We start from the raw sequence: 24,384 nt of genomic DNA, 5'->3' as shown, positions 1-24,384 counted from the left end.
ACACCCAAGGTACCCAAAGTGCACGCAGACCTGCGGTGATGCAGAAGGCGCGGAGGGGAGGCAGGCTGGCAGGTTAACCAAGGAGGGTTAAAAGCAGATCAGGCAGAGACTTGTTCCATACGACTGCATGAAAAACAAATTTTTCTTTGAATGACTGTGCTCTTTATTCCTCAACTCAACAGGAAAATGTGGACAGCAACTTGGTCTTTTGTGTGTGCATTCGGAATAAGCCATTTCAAGTATTTCTCTTGGTTTGAGTGCCTTTCTGTTTCTTTTCTTAGCTCCCTGAATGGATCTTCCTATACGCAAAACCCTGCAGAGCTTAATTCTGAGTGATGCGTTTGTTGTTCTGATTTTAAGAAAAAGAGACCTGTCTGACCCCGGAATCTGATGTGCCGGAGATGCCCCTGGGATTTCAGCAAAGGGGCCTGGCTGTCCCTAGCAGGCCTGGCAGGTGTTTGCTTGCCCCTTCGTGCTCTCACTTTCCGTGGAGCATGTGGACGGTGAAAATGAAGTGCAGCGACCCCTCGTTTGTCTTCTCCTCCTAAATAATCAGCGTCTGAAATACGGATATCAATAACGCCACCTTTGTATAAAAATAACTTCAGAATGTTGTATGAGAAACTGGAGAACAGATCGATCGAAGTATAATGGGAAGGAAATTCATATTTTATAGTTTAACTTGCCAATTAATCATCTTTGTGCAATCGTATGCTCCTCTGACAGCTGCTTGAACTGCCACTGGGTTCGTCTCGTGCCCAGCAAGGTTAAGATTTACTGTAATCTCCTGATGCGTCCTCCTAAAAACCCAGCAAGTCTGGGGACAGAGTGAAAAAGGGATGGATGGACAATTAGGAAACATAAAAGGTGGCAGGGCAGCCCGGAGATCACCCCACCAGCCGAAGGTGGTGCTGCTGCCCCTCTGCCCCTTCCCTCTCCATCCACCCCCCTCCCAGAGGTTATTTTCTGGTCTGCTCCCTCACAGTTTGGCATTTTAATTCTATGTTGTATTTTAATTCTAATATTGTATGTGTCCTCTGGGAACTCAGCAGCACTGGCCCGACGGCTGGACCCTCTCTGCCACCGCCACCTGCCTGTGGTCTCCTGCCAGAGAGGGGGAGAGGTGTCCTGGGGAGCTGGGCACCTCGAGGCACCTCTCACCATCACCCTGGGAGATGGAAAAAGGGCTCCTAGGAACTCTGAAGTCCCGTGTCACCTATGTCTTGCTGCAGTGACTTTTGCTGCACTTTTTATGCCCTTCATTTGACATTTCTGAGAGTTTTCTTGGTGGGATTACAGCAGAGGACAGACTATTTAACCCCGGGGACAGACTATTAGTCTGTGTGGTTAGGAGAAAAGGGAATAATCACCTGGCTGGGGCGTTTGTTTGGCTGGGTGTTTTGGCAGCCCTGCTTGGGAAGAAATAAGAGCTCCTCAGATGGGGTTCCTGACGGCTGCGCTGCTGCGGAGGAGTGAGCCGGGTGCTTTAGCACCTGGGAAGAGCAATCTGCTGGTGCTCAGGCAGCTCCAGGCACCCGAGGTGCCAGAGGAGATCCCTCTCCTGCTCCAGCCCCTCTGCGTGGTGTGAAACGAGCGGCTCAACTGCTGGCAAGGATAGCAGCAAACCTCATTCCCTGCGCCTCTCCCCTCACAGACAGCGCACGGGGAGGGATTTGTTCGTTAGGAATCTGCTGAAGCATGCAGTGCCTGAGGCTCTGGTCAGGGCTAACATCTAGAGGCAGCTTCGGCATGTCCACATCTGTGTCTGCATGCCTCTGCACAGGGAGTTCTGTGTAATGCCTGCACAAAATGGCACGAAATGCTGTTCTGCTCGTGGTTATCACAAGTAAATTTTTCCCTCTGTGTGCCTACTGTGCTGGAAAGGAGATCTCTCTTCCAACGTGGTCCATATCCAGCCACCAGCACTGCTGCTGTGGGCTGGACCCAGAGGAGAGCCCCGGGGAGGGAATCCTCCAGGGCCAGTCCATGCCCAGGGCCAGCTCGTGCTGTGCTGGGAGCCACTGGAAGGGGTTGCTGCTGTACTGACACCCGTGCTGCTGTGCCAGCTTCTCAGCAGTACAGGCCATTTCAAGCACATCAGCATTTAATGTGACAGTAAACGCTCCCTGGGCTCGCAGGCAGGTGTACCAAATCTGTCAGCAGCAGCAGAACACCATCAGAACAGGCCCTGAGAATAAGCTCCACGAGGAACTGGGGAGCTGCCAGACCCACGTCACTTCTCCATTTAACAGGACATCCTGCCAGCCTTCCCCTCAATAAAACACAAGGGCTGGGCACGAGGATGGCTGTTCAGAGCAGCCCCTACCAGAACAAAGAGACTGACTGCAGGTGCTTTGGTGGGGGAGCAGGAGACAGTGCTTCGTTCTGAGAAGCTGCTCCGTGCCCTGAAGATGAAGCAGAATGTGTGCACATGAGTATGGCAAGTGAGTCCAAAGTGGGAAAAGTTTATTTGAAGCTTTTCACTTTGAAAAGTGTGGCTTCAGAGCCAGTGAGTGCTGCACTGATCACCCCAGTTCTGTGCAGGGATTTGTGGAGTTTGTCCTCTTCCCCCAAGCACTGCGGGGCTGTTCCCAACCGATGGCGTTCGCTGCCCAGGCGCTGTTTCTGTGCGCTTTGCTCCATCCCTGGATGCTTAAATTGAACTCAGCATCACTGCCACTCGCTGGACTGGCCGGGAAAAGCAGAGCACAGCACAGCTCGCTGCTCCTGGCAAGTGCTGCAGCTCGTCCTGCTGCGGTCACCTCCGCCTCGGCCGGGGAGCAGGCGGCAGCGCCAAGCCTGGACCACGCCAGCATCCTGCACGTGGGCTGGAAAACACCCAAGGATTTCCCCAGCTCCAGGCAGGAGCAGAGCAACACTTTCCTTAGTATTCTTTGAGGTGTAGGAAAAGCAAGTCTGAAAGAAAAAGCAGCTGATGTTTGTGTGTGCGTGTGTTTAGCCAGGCTACAAAATGTCATTACAGCAGCTGACTTCAGCTGACCTGAGTGAGCTTGGGCTTTCTGAAGTCACATTGCCTGCACAAACCTTCACATCTAATAGTAGTAAAGTATTTGGTAAGATGGCACACTGGTAAGAAATTATAATTCCCCCTCATCACCATTCCTCCCCCCCCCAAAAAAAAAAAAAAAAAAAAAAAAAAGGAAATAAAAAGGTAAAAAAAGTAAAATGCTGGCATTTGCCAGTGACTAAATTTGGATTCAACATTGCAAATAAACTCCTCTGAGAAACATTTTTTTCCTTCTGGACCTTAAATAGAAGAATACTTAAGGATGGTTTTGGTCCTTTCTAACTTCCCTTGCTTACGTGAAAAAAAATAGTATTGACAATGTTGTGTACCTTGGAAAAATGTAGTTAAAAGCATCTCCCAGTGATTGGCAGGGCTCTTACTCTGCCCTGAATGCAGAGGTGAGCGGATGCCAAGAGCAGCTGAACTCCTTCAAATTCCCCACATTTCTTCTTCCCCAAAATAAATCCCCAGCAACTATGTCCAACGAAATACAATTTGTTATTTTGCTGCTATATGGAGTATTTTAGAGATGAACTGCTCTTAAATAGACAAAAATCAATCAAACAAAAAAACTTTCTTAAATAGACAAATTCTACCCCAGGATTATTGCATTTCATAGGAAACAATCTTTTTTTCTGTCACTATATATATTTTTTTCTGTTTAGCTACAATCACCATTACATGATTTTTGTGTTTAAAATGTAGCCAAGCACTAAAATATTTAGAACTGATCTTCTCTTTATCTGGTTTCTGTCACTTTGTAGATTACTCAAATCTGTAGGTCCCAGGATCTCTGAGGATGACTGTAAGCAATGTGTTTTCCTGACCTCGTGTTTATCCATGTATCACAATAATTGTACTTCAAAACTTCTTGGTAATTAACTTTGCTACGGTTATTCACTGCCACGAGAGACCCAATTCCAAGGGGCCTTCCCAGGCTGTGGGAAGGAGCTGCCATGGAGCCCTTTCTCCTCACACCATCACACCGAGTGTAGTGCTCCTCTCCCAGCTGCTCGAGGCTGGGACGCCTCCACGGGCAGCCACGTGCCATGGGTTGAGTTTTAACGAGGGCAGTTAATGGGTAGTGCTGCTGGGAGCTTCTTCCCCAGCCTGGCAGGAGCTGAGGGCACTGCTGGTGGTCGTGGTGGTGGCAGTGCCTGGTGACAGGATGAGGGGGAATGGGCTAAAGTTGCGCCAGGGGAGGTTTAGGTTGGATGTTAGGAAGAACTTCTTCACTGAAAGGGTTGTGAGGCATTGGAACAGGCTGCCCAGGAAGTGGTGGAGTCACCATCCCTGGAAGTCTTCAAAAGACGTTTAGATGTAGAGCTTAGGGATATGGTTTAGTGGGGACTGCTAGTGTTAGGTCAGAGGTTGGACTCGATGATCTTGAGGTCTCTTCCCACCTAGAAATTCTGTCATTCTGTGTGTGTGGCGGTGTCACCCCTGCTGTGGGGCTGCTCTGGGCAGGCTGTGAGGGCTGCAGGGCCCCCTGCCCTCCCCGTCTGCCCCACCTTGGGAGCACAGCCTTCAAGCAAGCCAGGGCAGGCTGTCCCCGCAGTTCAGATGCGGGCAGCTGCTGAAAAACCCTAAAGCACCGTGACGGGGGGGGGGCTCGGTTCCCCTGAGGGGCTCAGCCCGCTTCCCCCGCGGGGCACCGGGCGCCGTCCCCTCACCGTGCAGCGGGGGCGGCTCCGCTCCCTGCCCCTCCTCAGCCTCTCCCCATCCCCTAACACACCGAGTGCCGCCCGGAGGGGCCGGGAGCCCCCTGCCCTGCCCTTCTCTTCCCTTCCCTTCCCTGCCCGGCCCGCCCCACACGGGCGGCGCCTCAGCGGGGCGGCGCCTGGGCTCGCCTCAGCCGGGCTGGCACTCGGCGGCGGCTGGGAGCAGAGCGGAGCGGGGCTGTGGCAGCCCCGGGCCATGCAGGATGCTGCCGGGCCCCGCAGCCCAGCGGCCGCCGCCGCCGCTGCTGTGGCCGGCGGAGCCCCCCTGGGGCTGGGCGGTGCCGGCGGCCGCCGCGGGGCTGCTCCGGCTCGGTGGGGCTGCCCCCCATCATCCCCATCCCCATCCTCCTCCTCCTCCTCCTCCTCCTCCGCCACCGCTGCTGCTGTCCGCGCCGGGCTGGCACGTCCCCTGCGAGCCGCTGCTGCCGCTGCTGCCCGCCGAGCACCGGCACCACCGCCGGCAGCTGCTGCCCGGGCAGGTAACGACGGGACGGGGCTGTGGGGGCTCCGTGGGGCTCCGTGGGGCTCCTCCGCAAAGAGCCCGGCTGGGCGCTGAGCCGCCGCTAGAGGTACTCCCAGCCGCGGAGCACCGGCATCTTCCACCGGACCTGCGGTGTTTTCATCTCTTTTTGTTCTTTCTTTAATTTTTTCTTCCTTCCCCGCGGCCGGGACCCCCCTAGCAGCTCGCTGCCCCTCGCGGCTCTGCCTCCTCCGTGTGCTCGCAGGGCAGAAGCACGCCCGGCAGAGCCCGTGACCGCTCCCGGCTCCTGTTCTGGGTTTGTTCGTGAGGTTTTTTGGTCATGCGGAGAAAAAGCCGCGGTTTGGGGGCGAGCCGCAGCCCCCCCGCCCGGCGCTGCTTTACTGGGGATCGGCAGGGCAGCTCCCGGCGGCCGGGGCACCTCTCGCTGCCCCTACAGCGCCTGCAGAAACCCAAACGTTTTTCGGGCTGAAGAGGCTTGTTTCTGAAATGTGCAGTCATCTCTTTAATTAAGAAACCATTTAAAGCATCAGTTTACTCGTGGTGAAATCCCTTTGTTAACTTTTCTCCCTGCTTTTTTTTTTTTTTTTTTTTCCTCCCCCCTCCCTCAGTGGATATTCGGAGGCCATTCTCCCGTCATAGGATTTTCGCCGTCGTCGGGTGTGGAATTTGTTCCTCTCTTTCCCCCTGTGTACGCATCCACGGTTCCGCCTCACGCTGGGAAGAACTGGATAGATAAAAGGCTGCCGACCTGCAAAGTAAGTCCGGGTCTCGTATTCTGGAGTGTGTTCAATGCTGGTGCATGTAGGCTGTGTGAGCCGAGGAATAGTCCTGGTTCTGGAAATTGCAGCTGTGTGCAGGAGGGCAGGGGTTTGTCTTGGAACCCCCCAGAGAGGAGGAATGTCATGGGGTGATGGGCAGAGGAGGGCACTTCAGTGGCGTTAAATCTTCAGCCTTGTGAAGTTATGCAAAGAATAAAATATCTTCACTATTTATCCACGCTACGCTGAGTGAAATGCTTTAGCTTCGCTCCTGAATGGGATTTTAAGGGTTTCCATTTTCCTCTCCTGAGCACTTCCCCGTTTTCCTCAGGAGGGGACATGGGGGTGCAGCGCAGGCAGTGTTGTCGCTGGGAGCGCTGCCAGCCCCGGGGCTGGCGCCAGGGTTTCGCTCACAGTCCCAGGCCCTCGTGCTGCCCATCGTTATTTACATCCGTAAATTTAACTAGCTGAATAATTGAAATGAGGCTTTGTGACTGTGCGTTCCCATTTCCTTCCCTCGTCCCTGTCACTCCAACCTAGAAGATGACTGAGGTCTCTGAATTGCAGACAGACGTGCTCTGCAATAGCTCTGTCTGAGGCACAATTGGCTTCGGTTATTATTTTCTGTTGGTGATGCTGCATAAGCTGATTATTCATGTTCAGAGCCAGTTAATTTTCTTATCATCAGCTAAACTCTGTCCACAATGCTTACGGAGCAGCAGCAATCTGTTCTTGTAAGTTTGTCCCCAAATTGAGATACTTTCCGTATCATAACAATGAGCTAAAGATTAAACAGAAAAAATGAGAAATAGAAGTGAGAATAAAGTATCTCAAACCTTAATGTTTTTATTTGTGTTGGACAGATATACTTAAATAATGCATTTGCTCTGGACTCAGCATGGATACATCCTGAGGAATCAAGACTCTTCCAGGGAAATGAGAAGCCTCTATTAATGACAAATCAAGTAGCTATGGCTATAGCCAGGCCAGCTACTGCCTCCAGGCCTCTTCCCACAGTGGTGTTGGCACCTCAGCTGATACCAGGTTAGTAAATAATTAAGTATTTACCGCTTTTTATGCAACTCCAGAGAGGCATAAGCCATTTTCTAAAGTAAGGGTTTCATTCCATTCATTTGAAAATCTCTCAATTGATCTGGAACCTTGATGGCAGAGTGCTTTTCATCCCCTAAATTACTTTAAAAGAAAGAAAAGAACATATTAATTATAGAAGATTGCAACAGATGATTCCGTAGCTGGTTGTCTACTTCCAGAAAGATGGAGCAAGCTGCCCTCGAGATACTTGGCTTATTTTCAGTTAACCAGAAAAAAATAATACTGATAAGAGTTCATGTGTGATTCTTCTATTTGCTGTAAGTTGTACGGATTTGATGTGGTTTGTGTAGACGGTAATCAGTAGAGAAGAGTAACTGATCCATCATCTCATTGGGGCTCAGTTATGCTCGGTGATATTTATGAAATAAATGACATTAATCCGCATAACTCGGGTGTGTCACAGCTGCTAGTAGAAAAGCTAAGCTTTGTGATTGGAAGAGAGCAAAGTGTGCTGCCATAAAGCTGAGTCTCTCTGTGAGTTGCAGGATTAATTTGGAAGAGCAGTTGTCTCACAGAAAGGATTAAGAACCATAATGCTACTGATACTTAAACCAGTAACTTATGTTCTGAAATTCAGGATCAGGATATTCTTAATGGGTTGCCGACTTTGTTTCTGTCGTGGATGTAAGGTGATGGTCATTTGGTTGGCAGAGGAGCCCTCGTTCCCTTGGTCTTTCTGTGTAAGGCACTTTGTGTTTTGAGCCTGTGTAGCATGCAGTCAGTTTCTTGTATTTTTCCAATAAGACAGAAGTTCAGTGCGAGTGTGCTGGAAGAGATTACTGTTTGGGTTAATTTGCCAGATTGATTAATTAGCGTGTTGAACAACTCGGATCAGCTCTGTTTTGATGTTTCCAGCAGCCCTTTCCAGTAAGCTGCGCTCGGTCCTTGCCACAAGCAGGCAGTGCTGGGCTGCGGGGCCCTGGCTCTGCTGGGAGTGACGGTGGTCATAAACAGGGACACCACGGGTGAGAACCCATTGCGTTAATGCATTCCCACCTGGATGCGGTAGGGAACGTCTGAGCGGTGTTCCCAGGCAGGATGCATCGCTTGAAGTGCATTCTTAATGACAAATGCAGCAGTGAGGAAGGAGTTTGGCATAGCTGCACGAATGCACGTGTGGCGGATGGGTTGGGAGCCTGGTACCTGGTAAACTGGCTCGAATTTATGTGCTGGCTCTGAGTCTTGAGAGAGCTCTGTGCTGAGCTGTCGGCTCAGACAATGCAGCAAAGGCTGGGAGTTCGACACATATCTTATACTTACTCTTTGTATTTGAATTATATCTCTATCTGGTAGCAGATGAGGAGAGCTCGTGAGGCAGAGCAGGGTCTTCCCAGCCGAACGGCAGGGTTGTGATCCCGAAGTAGCAAGGGGAAGCTGTGTTGTCGCTGAAGATTTCCTTCCTGGTGAACAATATGTGCACAGCCAGGCGTGTGTTGACAGGTCTTCAGATGGATCAAACTGGTGCTGATCCATTTTCTTCTTATTATCCTCCTGCTGTAAGAGGTTTCTGGTAGAATTACCCTGAATGGCGTCTTTTTTTCCTGCTGATACAAAGTCTGTCTGCTGTTAATTCCATCACTGACCTCTCACTGCTTACATTTCAAATTGAACTTGGGGTGCCACCGAGTTGCGTGGTTGCTTATTTGGTCTCCCCTCAGGCTCTGCCTTTCCCCTCTTTTCCCATCTCTTGGTTGTTTTCCTGTTGCCTGCTCTGTTCAGGGCTGTGTCCAGCCCTGTGCTCAGCGCTGCAGCCTCACCTTCCTCTCTGCCCTCAGTTAAATGTACTCATGCTCCACCTAATTCTAGTTGTTGCTTTTACAGGACAGGCTGATGACAGAGCCTTTTTCTGCTCGTGTCTCTAAATTTCTCTTCCAGCCCTTTTTCCTTCAGTGTATGGCAACTTCTTTGACTACTGTAGCTCCTTTCAGAATGCTGCTCTTAGGGCTGCACAGCACGGGCAGAGGTTGCTGGTGGTAAAACTCCTGACTCATTCACCTCTGCAGGTTTTGCCTTTCGGGCTCCTTCCCCGTGCCACTAGCAGCCTGGCACGGTGCAAGCCCCTGCTTTTCTTCCAGGAGAGTGCTCAGCATTTGCCACCCTCCTTTTCAGAAAGCTCTCCGTGTTCCCCTTCAAGTGGGAGAGGAGCAGGGGAGGGTGTGAAACACCCCCCAGCTAACTTCTTAAATCCTCCCATCCCTCTCTAAATGTTTTTGTGACCGATGCAATCCATGCATCAGGTGGATGCTAATCAAATGATGTGCTCTGAGGTCTGTGTGCTCTGGAGCTCGTGAAGGCAGACGTGTATATTTATGACACTGCTGCAAGAATGGGAAGATGGTATCAGTGCCTTACAGCCCGATCAGGAGCTGCTTCCAAACATACTTAAACTTCCTAGGAAGTGTTATGGCAGTACTTGAAGTGTTTCCTATATAATCTTTACAGTTAATATGAAGAGTAATAAAAATACTGAGAGCAAATTGCTTAGTTAAGTGGTTTAAACGGAGAAGTTAATAAGCTTTTTGCAGGCTACATGGCTGTATTCGTTTTGAAAGCCTATCTTACAGGCAGGGTTGCCTTCCACAGTTATCAGTAATGATATAATTGTTTTCTCAGTGTATCAGCAATGTTACGAAGATAAAGGAATGAGGCTTTGGCGTTTGGTGAATGGTAATGCCCGTAATTTCACAGCTGTGAGTACGAGCTACTAGGAGGTGTTATTTTCTGCAAGAGAAGGAAGCTGCTATTATTTTCCAGTATATTACAAAACATGAATTTATGTGCTTACAGTTTTGTGTATCTAAAGTGAATAATGGCATTTTATTTTCCCACCCAGAAGCGATAGCTGGTTTTATGTCTGTCGGGCTCATTACTGTAAGCGAGGAAGGCAGTGTCGAGGTATTTTTGCGGAGGAAGGATGAATGCTGCTGTCGCCTGCGGTGTGCTGCCTGCCACGTGGACGGAGTCACAGCTGGTTTGGACCGAGTCAGCCATGCCCGTGTTAGCTGTGCCGTCTGGCTTAGCTCTGCTGAAGGAGCTTCCTGGAAGCTTTCCTCAAAGCACCGTGAATTAGCTGTCCTGGGTGGTTAATTCATTCAGAACGAGGTCTCTGCCTTGCGCTGAAGCTTTTGGGTTTCAGCACTGAGCTTCCCGTGGGGAGCAGCATCCGCAGGCACGGCTCTGCCTGGGAACGGGGGTACAGAGATGCACATTGCCTTCCTCCTGCTGCCTTCTGCACGTCCCTGCGCGGCTGGTGGCCTATGGAGGGAGCCTTGGTTCCACTGTTCAGGTGAAAGCTGTAGCCCTCTGGTCCTTGATGTTCGCTGCTGTACTGTTACCGGTGGTAGTGAAGCTGCTTTCAGTATGCGTCCCTGCAGCTTGGCGTCTCCGGCTTTGAAGAGCAGTGCTGCCAGCAGTTCCCTGGTAAGCCACGTGTTCCTGCTGGTGCGTGGAAGAAGGTTTTCACGGGAAAACCTGGAGAGCAAGCCTTTCATCTGGCCTTCTGCAAGGGGAGGTTCAGGAGGTACAGACGGATGTCTCATATCTCTCTAGAAGTGCTTTATGAACCACGGTGAGCAGAGCCCACCTGGGCAAACACCAAAGCTGGTCCCACCTCTGCTTGTGTGCTCCAGCTGCTGGCACGTGGAGGGGGAGTGAAGGAGGCATCCTGGCTGAGGACAGCAGAAACCCAGAGATGTTGTTATGTTGAAATGATGGGTTTCAGCCTGTAGCTGTTGAAATCTGTGTATGGCTTCTGCTCGCTGAAGGGTGACTGAAATGTGAGGTTAGCTGCGCAGTGCCTCCTGTGACCATGGGCACGGTCCCACATCACACAGCTCAAAATCCTGTAGGGACTGGAAGCTTCCTGGCTCTGTAGCAATGCCACTAACACAATGTCTTGTGCTGTGTCTGACAGCATGCAGGCACTCCGGCAGCACCAGCAATACAATATCTCCTTCCTGAGGGCTGTAGTACTGTGTAGCTTCCAGCAGAGCACCTGTGGACAGCCTCGGGGATTGTGCAGGGAGATTCTTGGGCCTGCAGAGGGACCTGGGCATCCGTACCTGACCCAAGTCCTGTCCTCAGCCGGTGCTGAGAGGGCCCAGAGCTGAAGATTGCTTCTGTTAGTGCTGCTGATGGCTGATTGAATAAAGGCTTTCAAACTTCTTTCTGGGCGAGTGTTATGGGCAGTGGTCTAGCCCAACAGTTTGGGGACTTGGTAGCCTTGAGAAAGCGGTGTCTGCAGGAGCCTCAGTGTAAATGGAGCCTGGGTGCTGCCTTCTGCACATCTTGCTCAGAGCTGAGTAAACTCGGGCATTTCATCATCAGTTTTCATTTTGAAACACTTGGCAGTCCTCAAACAGATTTTTTAAACATACTTCAACATAAATTGCAGTTTTTTACACGTCTTGTGTTGTACTGGCCCTGGTACTTGCCCAGAGAAGCTGTGGCTGCCCCATCCCTGGAGGTGTTCTGGACCAGGTTGGGTGAGGCCCTCAGCAACCTGACCTAGAGGGTGGCAAACCTGCCCATGGCAGGGGTTGGAACTGGGAGATCCTTGAGGTCCCTTCCAACCCGAGCCGTTCTGTGATTCTATGGACTTTTGTAGCGGTAGCTGCTAGGTTGTGTGTGGAACAATATGTGATGGGAAACCTGCGGGAGCCTTGTCAGTCAGAGCACTAAGTGCTGTGAGTGGATACTGAAGAAGTGAAAGCCTTTTAATTGCTTTGATCTTTAACAAAATGCTCTCAGTATTTTTTTCATCGGGGTCAATCTAACCTGGAATGAAGACTGTGTTGGTCTCCTTGACAGAAGTTAGTCTTTTTAAAGCAGATTTTTTTTTTTTTTTTTATGGAAAGATTTTTCAACAGAAGGTGTTTTCCACTAAGTCAAAGTTTCTTTCCTTCCCCTACACTTCAACAGGGTCTCTTTGCTCAAAACCAGTCACTTTGCTCTTTCATCCATGGATATTGACAATCACAAATATCAGAAAGATGAGTTCATTTATAATTTCACAAAATTACTTTAGCATTACTGATCCCATGTGGATTAGGATTATTTGATCCTTCCTATTAGTATTCATTTTCTTTCTTCTAATCCCACTAACCTTTGCAGAACTGAGCCAGTGCCACAGCAAGTATCTGTGTTAGAATTTGTGTACATATACAGATAGATGATTTCAGTTTAAATTGAAGACAAATCTATAAAGGAAGGTGATTCCTTTATATATAAAAATTTGCTCAATTTCACTTTGAAAAGTTGTATGGTTCTGAGCAAATTTGAAATACGTGACACAAAAGACCTCTGACCTTCCCTGGTTTCTAAACCAGGCTGGATTTGAGGCTTTTAATGCCAGGAATCCGGTACAAAGCCTGCAAGCTGGGAGATATTTATCTTGCTATTCTTCTCATGCTTCCGTGTTGGCAAAAGCACAAAAAGAAAACCTCTATTTTGAGTAGGCTGTGAAAAGATGGGCACTGATGGGACACGGCATGCCCCTGGATGCTCTTTTCATCTCTGGTACTGGAGAGGGGAGAGTTGGCTGGAGGGGGGGCTGAGCCCACAGCAGAATGTGTCGGGGTTCAGACTGGGGGATGCGGACACCCCGGCTGTGAAAGCCAGGTGCAGACCTGAGGTCTGGAAGAGCCGAAATGTCACGAAAGCCTGCTGCATTTTTGGACTGGTCAGGTGCTGCAGAGAAGAGCACTGAAGTCCTTGGGAATACTTGACTTCACTGGCACTCAATAAACAAAACAAAAATATAATGAAATTTGTGGTTTTTATGGCTCTTTGTGTTACCTACCCAAACCAAGACCAAACCTTAGCACCAGTAAGATGGGCTTTCACTCGTCATGTAAATAAGGCTACAAGCTGTATGTTTATGACAAAGGCTTGTAGTTCTGACCTGCTCGTCGTGTTTTCCTACCCAGCCCCAAGACCCCATTGTACAGAAATTCATCTCTCTTGGGGCTTTGCAGAGGCTGTCAGTGTGTGTGAGGAGCCAGGTCTCTTTACTACATGTGGGCATAAAAGTGAGCCATTAGTGGTGCTGTTACTGGCAGACGTGTGCAATACCAGCTAACACACATAAAAGGCTATGTTTTTTTCTTCCCTCTTGGCTTCAGAAGATAGGGAAATCAATATGTTTTCCTTTGTATTGGGATAAATATACTATTTAAGTCAACCCATTGCTTCGTGATATTGATCGATAAGCGCTGCTTCAAGCTGCTCAGCACCTGAAATTTCGAGCCATGTGCACTTCAGGCAGCAGGGCCAGCAGATCCTCCACAGCCTGAATTCTGCAAGAATAAATACTGGTATTACAAATTTATGTGCTGTAGGCCTTCCAAATGTTTGTGCTTGATGAAAAGAAGCTCGGTGCTCTTCAGCAAGGCCGTGGCCTTCCCACTCACCAGCCATCGTCTGGCGCCTCAATGTCTCTGTGACAGTCCGGCCTGCTGAGCAGGGGGCAGGCAGAACTGACAGAAACAGGTTCAAAAAAGTGCTTTATTGTTACTAGTAAGTATACTGAGCTTGAGTGGGTGGTTTGTATGTATCCGCTTTAGAGTTAAATTTACTCCTGAGGGGAGTATGGGACTGGAAGGACATCTTAGTCTGCCAAAGTGCATCAGTCCTGTTGAGTCCATGGTACCAGAAAATATCTTTACAGTGGTAGAGACCTGAGTGGAGCAAGAAAGGACAATATCTAGTGTTTGATCCCAACGGTCTGTAATAAAAACCCTTTTAATCCCACTGATGAATGAAACAATAAGAGTAACTTATCTTCCCAGTTGCTGTCAATTTCAGGGTCTGAGTGCATTCCTTACACGTACTGGTCAGTATCGTTACATGTATCTAGAGGTAGGATAAGTATCTATATTTATTATTAAGGTGATACTTATTAATATTATTAGTTGTCACGTTTTGTCCTGTTGTGTCATCTTACCTTGTGTTTCAACATCTGCCTTGCACTGCTGGCCAGGGCAGTCTCTGATACCACTGCTGTTGGTCCACAAAAGGGCCTGGAGCAACTGGCAAGGTGAGTGCTGTGCCTGCCTGGAGCAGCAGGGCCCTGGGTGGCGATGAGGTCTGAGGCACAGAATCCCAGACTCATCTAGGTTGGAAGAGACCTCCCAGATCCCCCAGTCCAACCTCTGACCTAACACTAACCAGTCCTCCACTAACCCATATCATGAAGCTGCAGTCCCTGTGCACCTTTCCTTGTCCTGTTCCCCCTGTTCTGTGGCTCGTCCTCCAGGAGGGAGGATGGGACAGCGACAGCCACTTTAACTCATTTGAACTACGTTCTTTTTTTCCATATCAAAAGACAGTTGTTGTCAGTTTTAATACTGATAATAGTCTAATAAGTCTATTAAGGAGCTGTCATCTCAGACGTTATTATCTCTTTTTTTCTCTTAAAGACTCTGCAGATGAAGGGAAAGGGAATAAGGGACAGTAAACAATAATTCACACTTGAAACGCTTTGTTCTTTCTTCTGGAGTTGTTTTTTCACACATCTTCAGAGGAAGTGCTAAGTGTTTTATGACAGCTGTTGCAAGAAGCTGAGTGTCCCAGGCACCCTTCTGCACCCCGTGCCTTGGGGGCACCGTCTCCCTGCGCTGCTCTGCGAACACCCATGGGGCACACCAGGGTGCGGAGCTGCACGCCAGCATTTCATCCCTGCTCCCCACCTGGCTGCCAGCAAGAGCTCATCAGGGAGCTCTCTGTGACAGCTCTAATGCTTGTCAGAACTTATTAACCCCAGGCTGGAGCGGTAAGTGGCAACCCTGTGCGGCAGAATAGGTCCCCAGCCAGTGGACTAGACCCGAGGAGTCATCTGGTGGTGGTGTGGTGTTGTGCAAAATTCCCTCTTCTAGCCTTCAGCTGGTTTAGGCAGCATCAGCTGCGATTCAGCGAACATTTCTGAAGTGTCTTTGTAATCACAAATGATAGACTTCTTCATTTTTTTTAGATAGTAGCCGGGATTGTGCCTATGTAGGTGCAGCAAATTCAGTAACAGATGGACTGAGCAGGGTACTGGTGCCCAAAGAACAGCGGGGTGCCTGTGGCCGGGGCTGGGAGGAGGGAAAGTAGCTTGAGCCTTGAAAGAAACAGGGGTAAAGGCAGTCAGGCTGCTTAGTGATCATTAGTTTTATGAGGAAAGTAAAAAATACATCTGGTTTAAAAAGAAGTAGAAATGGTGTACCTCCCTCTGCGGGTGAGGATTAAGAGCTCGCTGTCACTAACTTCCCTGACTCTCAGGTGAAGGTATTTAACCAACCTGTGTTTAATTGGTATTTAATTTCATACAACTTTCGTAACATGCATCTCTGCTGACAGCCTTCAAAATACCTATTGCTTTAGATGTACATGGGAAGAATTACAAATCCCTTAGGATGCTACTCAGTACTTGGCATTTTTTTCTGCTAGTACCGAGTCCTTGTGTTCTTTTTGTAAACTACCAAAGATCATTTGCATAGGGTTGAAATTTTTGGCAATTGGAAAGCTTTGATAGAAATTGTGTTGTGTGGCTCCATACGTTTGGTATCCACATATGTGGAGAGAGATGCTTCAGCACGTTGATGTGGAACGCCATTTGTGTCAGAATTGTCTTTCAGTTCTTTCAGGTGGAAAAGAAGAGGCAGCAAGGTCAGTGTTTGAGTTGGTGTCCAGTTGTCCTCGCCAGCAGGAGGTTCTCCTAAAGCCACAGAGCTCTTACAGAGCCTTTGTTGGGCCCTTGCAGGAGCTAACGGACTGAAAGGGGAAAAAAGCAAAAACAACCAAACAAAAAAGAGGCATTTGAGTAGGTCCTTAAAAGAAGTGAAAAGGAAATACATTCATGTATTTTTCTTTCTTCAATGACAGCCAAAAAGTTCAAAAAGGTCTTTAACCTGTTTGATTTTTTTCCTCCTCTTTTATTTCTTTAATTTAGGTCTTTCAGGAGATGCTCATTTTTGGGGGAAAGATGTTCTGTAGGCAGAACTGAAGAAACAGACTGAAGGACAATCTAGCCAAGTGTCATTTCAAATGTATTAAATTACACGTACAGTAAATTTGCACAACACATGCCTATATATGTGTTTTTTCTAAAAGAGAAGGTCTCGAATTAAATTACCCTTTTTTAGAGGAGTGGATCTTCATATCTCACAAGTATTAGTAGTACTTAGTTTTGTCTTGTTAAATTATTCTTTTTTTCTTTGAGGCAGAGAATCTTGATTCAGTTTTTCATGTGTTGGACCATGCTGATAGCCCAAAGCTGGGCTTTGCTGTGCCCTTCCATCCCGCTGGGTGCTGCAGCCTGGCCCAGGCCCGCTGTCCTACAGTCCCTGGATGTCTGTAGCCAACTGGCCCAGGTCTACCACGTGAAAATAGGTCGTCCACATCAACAGGGAACTGGATTTGGTTAAGAAACTTAAGCAGATGATGCTGTGCTCGAATAAAAGAGAAGGTGCAAAAGATACAGCTCCTCCCCTGTGCGCGTAGACCCTGTCCCACACGGATATGTGCAGGTAGACATTTGGGGATGGCCCATTGCTCACTGTGCTGGGCTTGCTGCCCTGTTCCGTCGCCTTCACTGCATTTCACCACCTTCGCTTAACTGTCTCTGAATAATCTCTTCACTGCTGCTTCAGCTGCTCTCCAGTAGCATCACATACAAATCTCAGATGTCTCCCCTAGCCTGCTTGCTGGAGAAGCAGGGACGGCAGCCTGGGGAAGAATAGCCGAGTGGGTGTTACACTGCCCAGAATGCAGCGTGCCTTGGGTAAACAGATCTGGAGAAACAACCATTGCTATTTTTTTTTCCCCTCAAGTGTATATTGGTGATGGTATTTTACTATTACTTGCAAAGCATTAGGCTCTTGAAATTCAAGTAAATGAAGTCATTAAGTGTGATTCTAAGAAACCCTTCCCAGAACTTTTTGGAAATGCTTCCAGCAGAATCGGCTTTGTTCCTGAGCAGAGCTGCTTCTCTCCAGCTATGCCGAATGCAGAAGAAAATCCCGATCTCTGAAGTGATGTCCTGGGCCAGGTTCCAATAGGAGTTTGCTTTGGAAATCATATTTTTTCTTTGAGCCTGATAAATTGCTGAGATGGGTTGCTCAGTTGACTGCAAAGGAAGAGATGGGCTTGATGACCCCCAGGCACCCTGCTGGTGATGTACTCTCAAGTATTAACAATTACAGGGGTAGTCCTTGCTTGATGGAATTATTTAGTAGGAGAGAGGGGGAGAGAACCTCATCAAAGGCAGGGAAATCACCGAAACTTCTCTTTCGGCTGACTCATGAAACTTTAATAACGGAATTGATGAAACTTTAATAAGGAAGCCCTGCTAACTCTACTACTTCAAGAGTTTTACTCGTCTGTGCTCATAGAAGACTTTGGCTGTCCAAGCAGCGAAGACTTCGGTTATTTTGCTGCTTTCCTGGGCTCTTTGGGGGATTTGCATCTTCTCCAAAATAAGAATCAATTGAGAAGTAAACAACCTTGCGGCTTGTGTACCCTGTAGGAAGCCAGTAGGAAAGTAATTTTTCCATGCAACATTAATTTTCATAAGAGTTACGGAAGACGTTTTGTTGATTTCTTTCTCCCCACCTGAGGCTGGCTGGGATTAGCAGGGAGTGAGATTTCTTGGGGGCGAGGTGTTTAACCTCACCCATGTGCTGTGTTAGCTCTCAGGTGAAGAAACATGAAAACTGGTAAAACGGCTGGAGTAGCTGGACACTGCTATTGTTGATGATTCCATTGTGACGTTGGCAGAATAATCTATTTTTTAACTATCGGTGGTTGAATGGTTAAACCTTTAATATTGTTTGTTAGTGTGTGTGTTTTTGCCTGCATGCCTGTCCTATTAGTGCGTGTGCAGGTATTTTAAATGGGTTCTGCTTGGAATTGACAAATGCAGTAGCGATAATGGAATTTTTTCTGTGGTGCTTGCTGAGAACATTGACTTCTGTTCTGCTAAGAGAGAGAGCTTATTTTGTTGGCAATAATTATTACGAAGAGTTAGAAGCAAAGCTGCCAAAAGTTAGCACAATAGATAACCTCAAGAGCCCCAATTAGCTGTAACCAAAACATATTCCTTCCAAAACACTGACCCACTTTTCTCCCCCAGTGCAAACCGAGAGCAAAACAGCACTTGGCAGCTAAAATGCAAAAAGTTTCAGGTGTGTGAATGCAGAGGAGGATCTGAAACCCTGGGTGAGGTAGCTGTGCTCCAGAGCTGGACTGTGGCTTGCTGGGGGTGCGTCCACCACCTCCGACCATGGCAGCACCCTCCTTGCCCAAGGCACGATGCCGAGCTGCCTTCGCACCTTCTGATGTGTCCTGGGCCCATGCCTGGTGGGCAGCGGGTGCTCTGGGGCCAGGCAGAGGTACAAAAAATCTGGGAAATGTCTGAAATGCCTGCTGTGATGTGTCTGAGCAAATAGTGTTTTTTTTTTGTTTTTTTTTTTGCAGAGCTACAGTTGTCTCTTACTGCCTGAAGGATTTCCACATGAACTGCAAACATTTGCTAAATAACATAATAAGCTAATGATTGCTTAATTTTTGAATACATAGCTGAGTACAGAGGGTGTAACAGCTGGTGTTTGTCAAATTAGTTTTTTTCCTTAAGACTTTTTACTACTCATTTTCTTGTTTATTTAGCATACTTAGACAAGATTGAGCTCTAAAGGTCTACCCCTTAAGCTTGTTAGACTTTAAGGTAAATCTTACACAGTCAAAAGTGAATTTGAGCCTACGTTTGGTGGACAACTTCAGAGTTGCTCTGTAAGATGATCAGAATTTTCTGCATGGCGTGTTTTCAAGGCGAATGTTACTATTAAATAAAACTTGCAGAACTCAGGTATTTGCTGGCATCTACCAGGACAACAGTCCAGCAGGTAGCACTAACATTGGATGCTGAATATAACAGGCAACACAAAGATTCAGATTTGGAATCAGATGGCTTATATTTAGGAAAAGTCAGAATCAGGCTGTTCGTGAAGAGCTGTGAAGCCGTGGCAGATGAAGTAAATACGGTCGATACACTCAACCTGTTGACTTCATTTATTATTGATTTTTTCATTTAAATTTAATAACTGCACAGCTTATGTATCACCCAATATTACTCTGCTTTGTCCCTCCAGGTTATAGTGGTATGTTCACGTGCATGGGGTTTAAATATCTGAAAATGCACTAACCACAGGCTCGGACTTGGAATAATGGCAGTGAGGTGGGCAAGGGCTCTGGTGCCTGTGATGCTGCACGAGTCCCATAGCCTTGGACAAGGCATTGTATAAAGTAAAACTTATATTTAAATGGTGCCATTATGTGTGCTTTTTGCAGAAAACTCAAAGGTTTCGAAAGCAGTGTTAAAGTATTTTCAATGCCTAGCATCTCGTGAAGGTGGACTCGTGTAGTGGAAGCCAGGTGGAGAACGTTCCACGTCGTTGTGCCAACTTGTGTTAAAACTCAAAATGCTGAAACCATTCTGACGTAAATCCACTGGTTTCCAATTGACAATAAAATGTTGTATCTCGTTCTTCCACAGGTGGTTGCCAGAATAGCCTTAAACCGGTCAGCAGCAATCAAACCCTCGCGTTGGCCGCAGCGGCCACTGCGGCGATGATGTCGGTGGAGTCTGAAGGCCCTCAAGGACCTTCACCTCCGAGCATCCAACCCTGCCACGTGCTGACCTTCTCACCTATCAAAATTCCAGTGTTGACTTCGCCTTTTCCAGGTAAGGCTACCCTTGTTGGCATTAGGAAGCAGCTTATTATGCTTTGCAACGGAGAGAGGCTTCCGTGTATGAGCCTTGTTGTGTGCTCTGAGAAATATTTGCTGGTTACAAGTGTTTTTCTGGAATTCAAGTTATTTTTTCTGGTACTGTTTAGAGGTGCTTTCTGAAAGTGTGGTAATAGTGAGTTCAAAACTCTTATGCCTTAGTAGTTTTTAGATGTGCTTTGACATTTATGGGTATTATGCGAATTGAGTTGCATCCTTTATCACATCTATAAGAAAACACGGCCTTAGTGGCACTCAGCCTTTGCAACAGATCCTCAGGTTGTGGTGTTGGCAGCTGAAAGGTATCTGCTAGAAACAGAATCATGGAATATCCCAAGATATCCCAAGATATCATGGAATATCATTTTCTTAGCGTGACACCACTTAACAGCTTTCTGAACATGATACCCAGGGAGATACTGTGGCATCCCTAACTTGCTGTGGAAGTCTGTCTGATTTAAGTCTTTGGGATAATTTTTGAAACTATTTGTTCTTTGAATGCTTAAGTATATATTTTTGAAATACAGTATATCAGTTAAGTTTAAAATTTTATTTTTGGTGCATTTTGCATTTTTTTGATGCTCGAAGTGTACCACAGCAAAATACAGCGAGATTAAAATTTGGGGAAAGTGTGCAGTTACGATATTGGCTGTTCAGATGAGATCTTTGTATGAGCAATGTATCTCCATGATTATTGTTCCTGTTGAGCAGTCATTAGAACCACTCAGATAAATGACTGCTGAGGAAGTACGGCAGAGTGTTTATCTTCAGGGAGCCTGAGGAGCAAACGTTCCCATCGGAATAAAGCCTGTCAGACTGTAGGACAGGGCTGTACTCTCTTCAGAATATTGTCCTGGTTTGAGGGGCCCAAAGGGGGGTTCCCTGCTGTGTGGTGTGGTGTGGGACAAGGACTATGGGGTGGCTGTCTGGGGGAGCTGCCGCTGCTGGGTCTGACCGGGCACCGACTGGTGGGAGAGGAGCGACTGTGTTGTGCATCCCTTGTTTTGGGTAGATGTTACATATCTATTTCTCTTCCTTTTCTGTCCCATTAAAGTGCCTTTATCCCACCCCCTGTTCCCTGGTTCCCGCCCCATCCCCGTGGGGGTGTGAGCGAGTGGCTGTGGCGCTGAGCTGCCTCCAGGCTAAACCACAGCAGCCCTTTGGGTGGCTGTGGGTTGGGATAACAACAGATCTGACCAGATTTTAATATCTGTGGGTTGTTCAGACTAGCACGGTCCTGTTGCCATGCCTCCTGCCTGTGTTTGCAGCTTTGTGTGAGGTTAACCAACTATTTAAGAATGCCACCCGGAGATCTGCCCCGAGGCAGGACGGCAGCGGGTGGCAAGGTGTGTGGGAGGACGTGGGCAGGTATTTATTGGGATTGTCGCCTCCCATGGCTTTGGAATTCAGCCCTGAACAAATGCGGGATCCTAAAAAGATGATAGAATGTTCTAGAAAGGTCTGCCCTGATCTGCCCTGGGGCTGGCTGTGCCCGTCAGATGCTCTCAGGACTGTTCGGCTCCGTCAAGAGGAGGCAAATGCCTCTGGGCCTGGACGTTTGGTTCAGGCCCTACAGCTGAACCAGGGCCAACCTGTGCTGGTATCAGCCATCACTGTACTCGAGGAGAAGCAGTGGATGTGAAACCAGGTCTCTTATTAAAAGAAGAAACGTGACTAAGAAGGGGAAGGAGGAAGAAGAGGACGAGGCAGGCCACTCCGAAGCAGGCCCATCGTGGGAGCAGGAGGAAGAGGCAGAGCTCATGAACGAGGCAGCACCTGCCCGAATCCCTGTCCCTGGGTCACCTACAAGATATGCAGAAAGACTTCAGTCATCGTCCAGGGGAGCACACTGTCACCTGGCTGCTCCAGCACTGGGTAGCGGGGCCCAGGCCTGGAATTAGGGGCAGGGAAGCCAGGCAGCTGGGGTCCTTCTCTAGGGCAGGGGGTTGGCAGAGCTGGTGGCACTTCCCACAGAGTTATTTGACCCACAGAGATTATCGTGCCTCTTTGCAAGCGAGCATCTTGGAGGAGAATCCAGAGGGGAAGAAAATCGTTCTTCTTCCATGCCGAAAACCAAATGTGGATGCCAGCTGTGTTCCTGCTTGAATTGAGATGCTCGGGCGCTCTTGGAAGAAGCAGTCGCAGGACTTGTGATTTACAGCTGCAGTAGCGAGCCCTGCGTGAGTTGTGTTAGGCGTGATAGAATATTCTAATATCGTGGAGCTCTGCCGTGCAGATAACTGGCTCAGCGCTGCAATGATAAACATGTCAGGCCATGATAATTGTTGCTTTCCTTTCGAATGAGTGTGTGATAGGCTATCAACTATCATGCTTTGAGTGCCTGAGCAATCATCCTATTATCAATCTTTCTCAGTAAACCACACACTTCTGGGTGTGTTCTCCTACAGAATATATAGTAGCTTTTTAGAAAAGAAAGCTTGGAAATGCCCAGTACATACAAAATAAACTGGAGATTCAGCTAACCATTTTTCTCTATTAATCATCATCTCTGGAGGGATGGCTATTTCCTTTGCAAAGGCTTACATAAAACATTTTTATGAAATTCCTTTTTATTGTGCTTGCAGTAAAGAGGACTCTAAGGTGTTCATTTTAAATTATCTTTGTCAACATGAGCTTGATGAAAAGCTTCCTGAACTTGTGCCGCGCTCGGCGTGTTGTGGATTGATGTCTGCCCTTGGGGCCGGGGTGGCTCTGAGGATGGGGCAGCGCTGGCTGACCAGGTCCATAAATACAGACACAGCGACCTGATTAAATAAATAAATACGTGTGTGTGTGTGTTCATAAATGCTAATGAATGAATCAGAGTTTGGATAGGCATGAGTGAAAAGGCAAAGAGACACGCTGGCGAAAAGCTTTGCAGAAGCGTTAGAAATAAGCTCTGCTGTGCGTGCTGCAGCTGCCCCCGATCTCCTCTGAAATACCCCACAGTCAAGGTGGTGCAGCTGGATTTAACTTCCAGGGCAGAAATGGTCAGCTGGCCAAAGGCGGCTCTCTGCTGTCAAAAATAAATGTCTGCATTGCCCTGTGAGGTAATGACCGGGAAAGCCTCAAGAAAGAGTAATTTAATTTACAGATAATCCCAAGTGCATAGCGTACTTTGTAACCCTGTCTGCCTTTCCGTTAAAAACATCAGCGTGTTGACGTTTATTAGGGATGACTTACAGTTCTCCCAGAAAAATAAATCTTTGAGAGCACATAATCTGCGGGCCCTGGGGCAGCCGCATTTTTCTTGTTTCATGTATGATTTATAAAGTAACGTGGTAATTAATGAACTTCCCATGTTCTCCTTGTCTAAAGCATGTGAGGCGACGTTCTGGTGGTATGAATGAACTTAAGGAACAAAGCAGAAGGTTAAATTATTCCTGTGTTAAACCTGCTCGTAGCTTGGTGTCAGGCTGAGCGGAGCGCTTCGCTATCGGCCGCGAATGGATTACTCCGGAGGTGGGTGTTACACCGCCACGTGTACATTGTATTTCCAGTCACTGCAGTTTGTTCGATCAATAAGCCTATAATTGACTGAGTATCTATTTCTAGGGAGGTTTCCAGCCCAGCTGTGCTGCTCCCCGCCAGCCCCACAGGTGAGGCCCCGTTGGTAATGGGGTGCTGGGGGCGTCCCGGTCCTGCACTGCGCCAGCCTCCCCCAGGAGGGCTCCTGGAGCTTCTGGAGCACAGTGCTGGGGGAACACAAAGCATTCAGCCCCAGGGGCTGGTGCTGCTGCTTCTGGAACTTCTCATTCCGGTGTTCCTCTCTCCTTTTTTTAAAAAAATATATTTAGAATTTATATATATGGTGTGGAGGTACCTTGGGAAAGTCACAGAGCTTTGTCCCAGGCAGTGGCTGGGTAGGTTTCTGTGGCAGTGTGATACCTGAAATCTTTGCACATGAGAACTGGTGTCTGGCAGACTCGATTTCCAGTTTTTCTCCTCTTCGGCCCTTCTTGTGTTGAAATTGCTGATCTCAAGCCAGTCCAGATGAGCCCAGTGGTGGGCAGTTTATGAAACAAATGCGAGGAATCTGTACAGCTGCCAGATGCATTGCTCTGTTTGCTGTCTGCCAGAACGTAGAATTCAAAGATAATGTTAGCATTTCCCTACTACAAGCTGAGCATGCTTGTTTTGGTGCCATTTTTGTTGACAAAAGTTCTTTTTTTTTTTCCCCTTGATATTTTTAAACAAAGCTAAACTCTTCAATTTTCTCTAGTTATCAGGGCCTTTGTCTAGTCTCCCATACGCTCAGCCACAGCCTGCCCTTGGGTGTCTCGGCCAGGGCAGAGTTCCTGCTTTTAGGCTGGGAAGAACCAGCATAAGGCAGGTACCGCACATTTCTGTAGAGCAAGCTGGTAAAATAGTGCCTTAGCTGCCTTCTAGTGAGGAATATCCAGAAGGCTGTGCCTCGACTGGCTCCTGAAAGCAGCTGAAGCTGTAATTAGGGACTCCTGGTGTGATTAAATCACTGCTTTGCTTCCTTCAAGCACTGCTAAGCTTGAAGCCTGGTGGGGA

The 24,384-nt window shown here is 48.0% G+C and overlaps 1 protein-coding gene across 2 annotated transcripts in view; it reads left to right on the top strand.

The window, feature by feature from the left end:
• Window positions 1-4,936: 4,936 nt before the first annotated feature.
• The window catches only part of TCERG1L (transcription elongation regulator 1 like), a 67,395-nt gene continuing 47,947 nt past the window's right edge, over window positions 4,937-24,384 (top strand). For both annotated transcript variants that reach the window (XM_084525852.1, XM_084525851.1), the window contains exons 1-4: window positions 4,937-5,228; window positions 5,839-5,985; window positions 6,852-7,032; window positions 19,631-19,819. In XM_084525852.1, coding sequence (XP_084381978.1) covers window positions 4,953-5,228; window positions 5,839-5,985; window positions 6,852-7,032; window positions 19,631-19,819 — 793 coding nt within the window. In that variant the 5' untranslated portion in view covers window positions 4,937-4,952. The remainder of the gene's footprint in view (window positions 5,229-5,838; window positions 5,986-6,851; window positions 7,033-19,630; window positions 19,820-24,384) is intronic.

This window comes from Aythya ferina (genome assembly GCF_964211825.1).
Source record: "Aythya ferina genome assembly, chromosome: 7".
Classification (NCBI taxonomy): Eukaryota; Metazoa; Chordata; class Aves; order Anseriformes; family Anatidae; genus Aythya; species Aythya ferina.
This window is presented reverse-complemented; position numbering and strand designations above follow the sequence as displayed.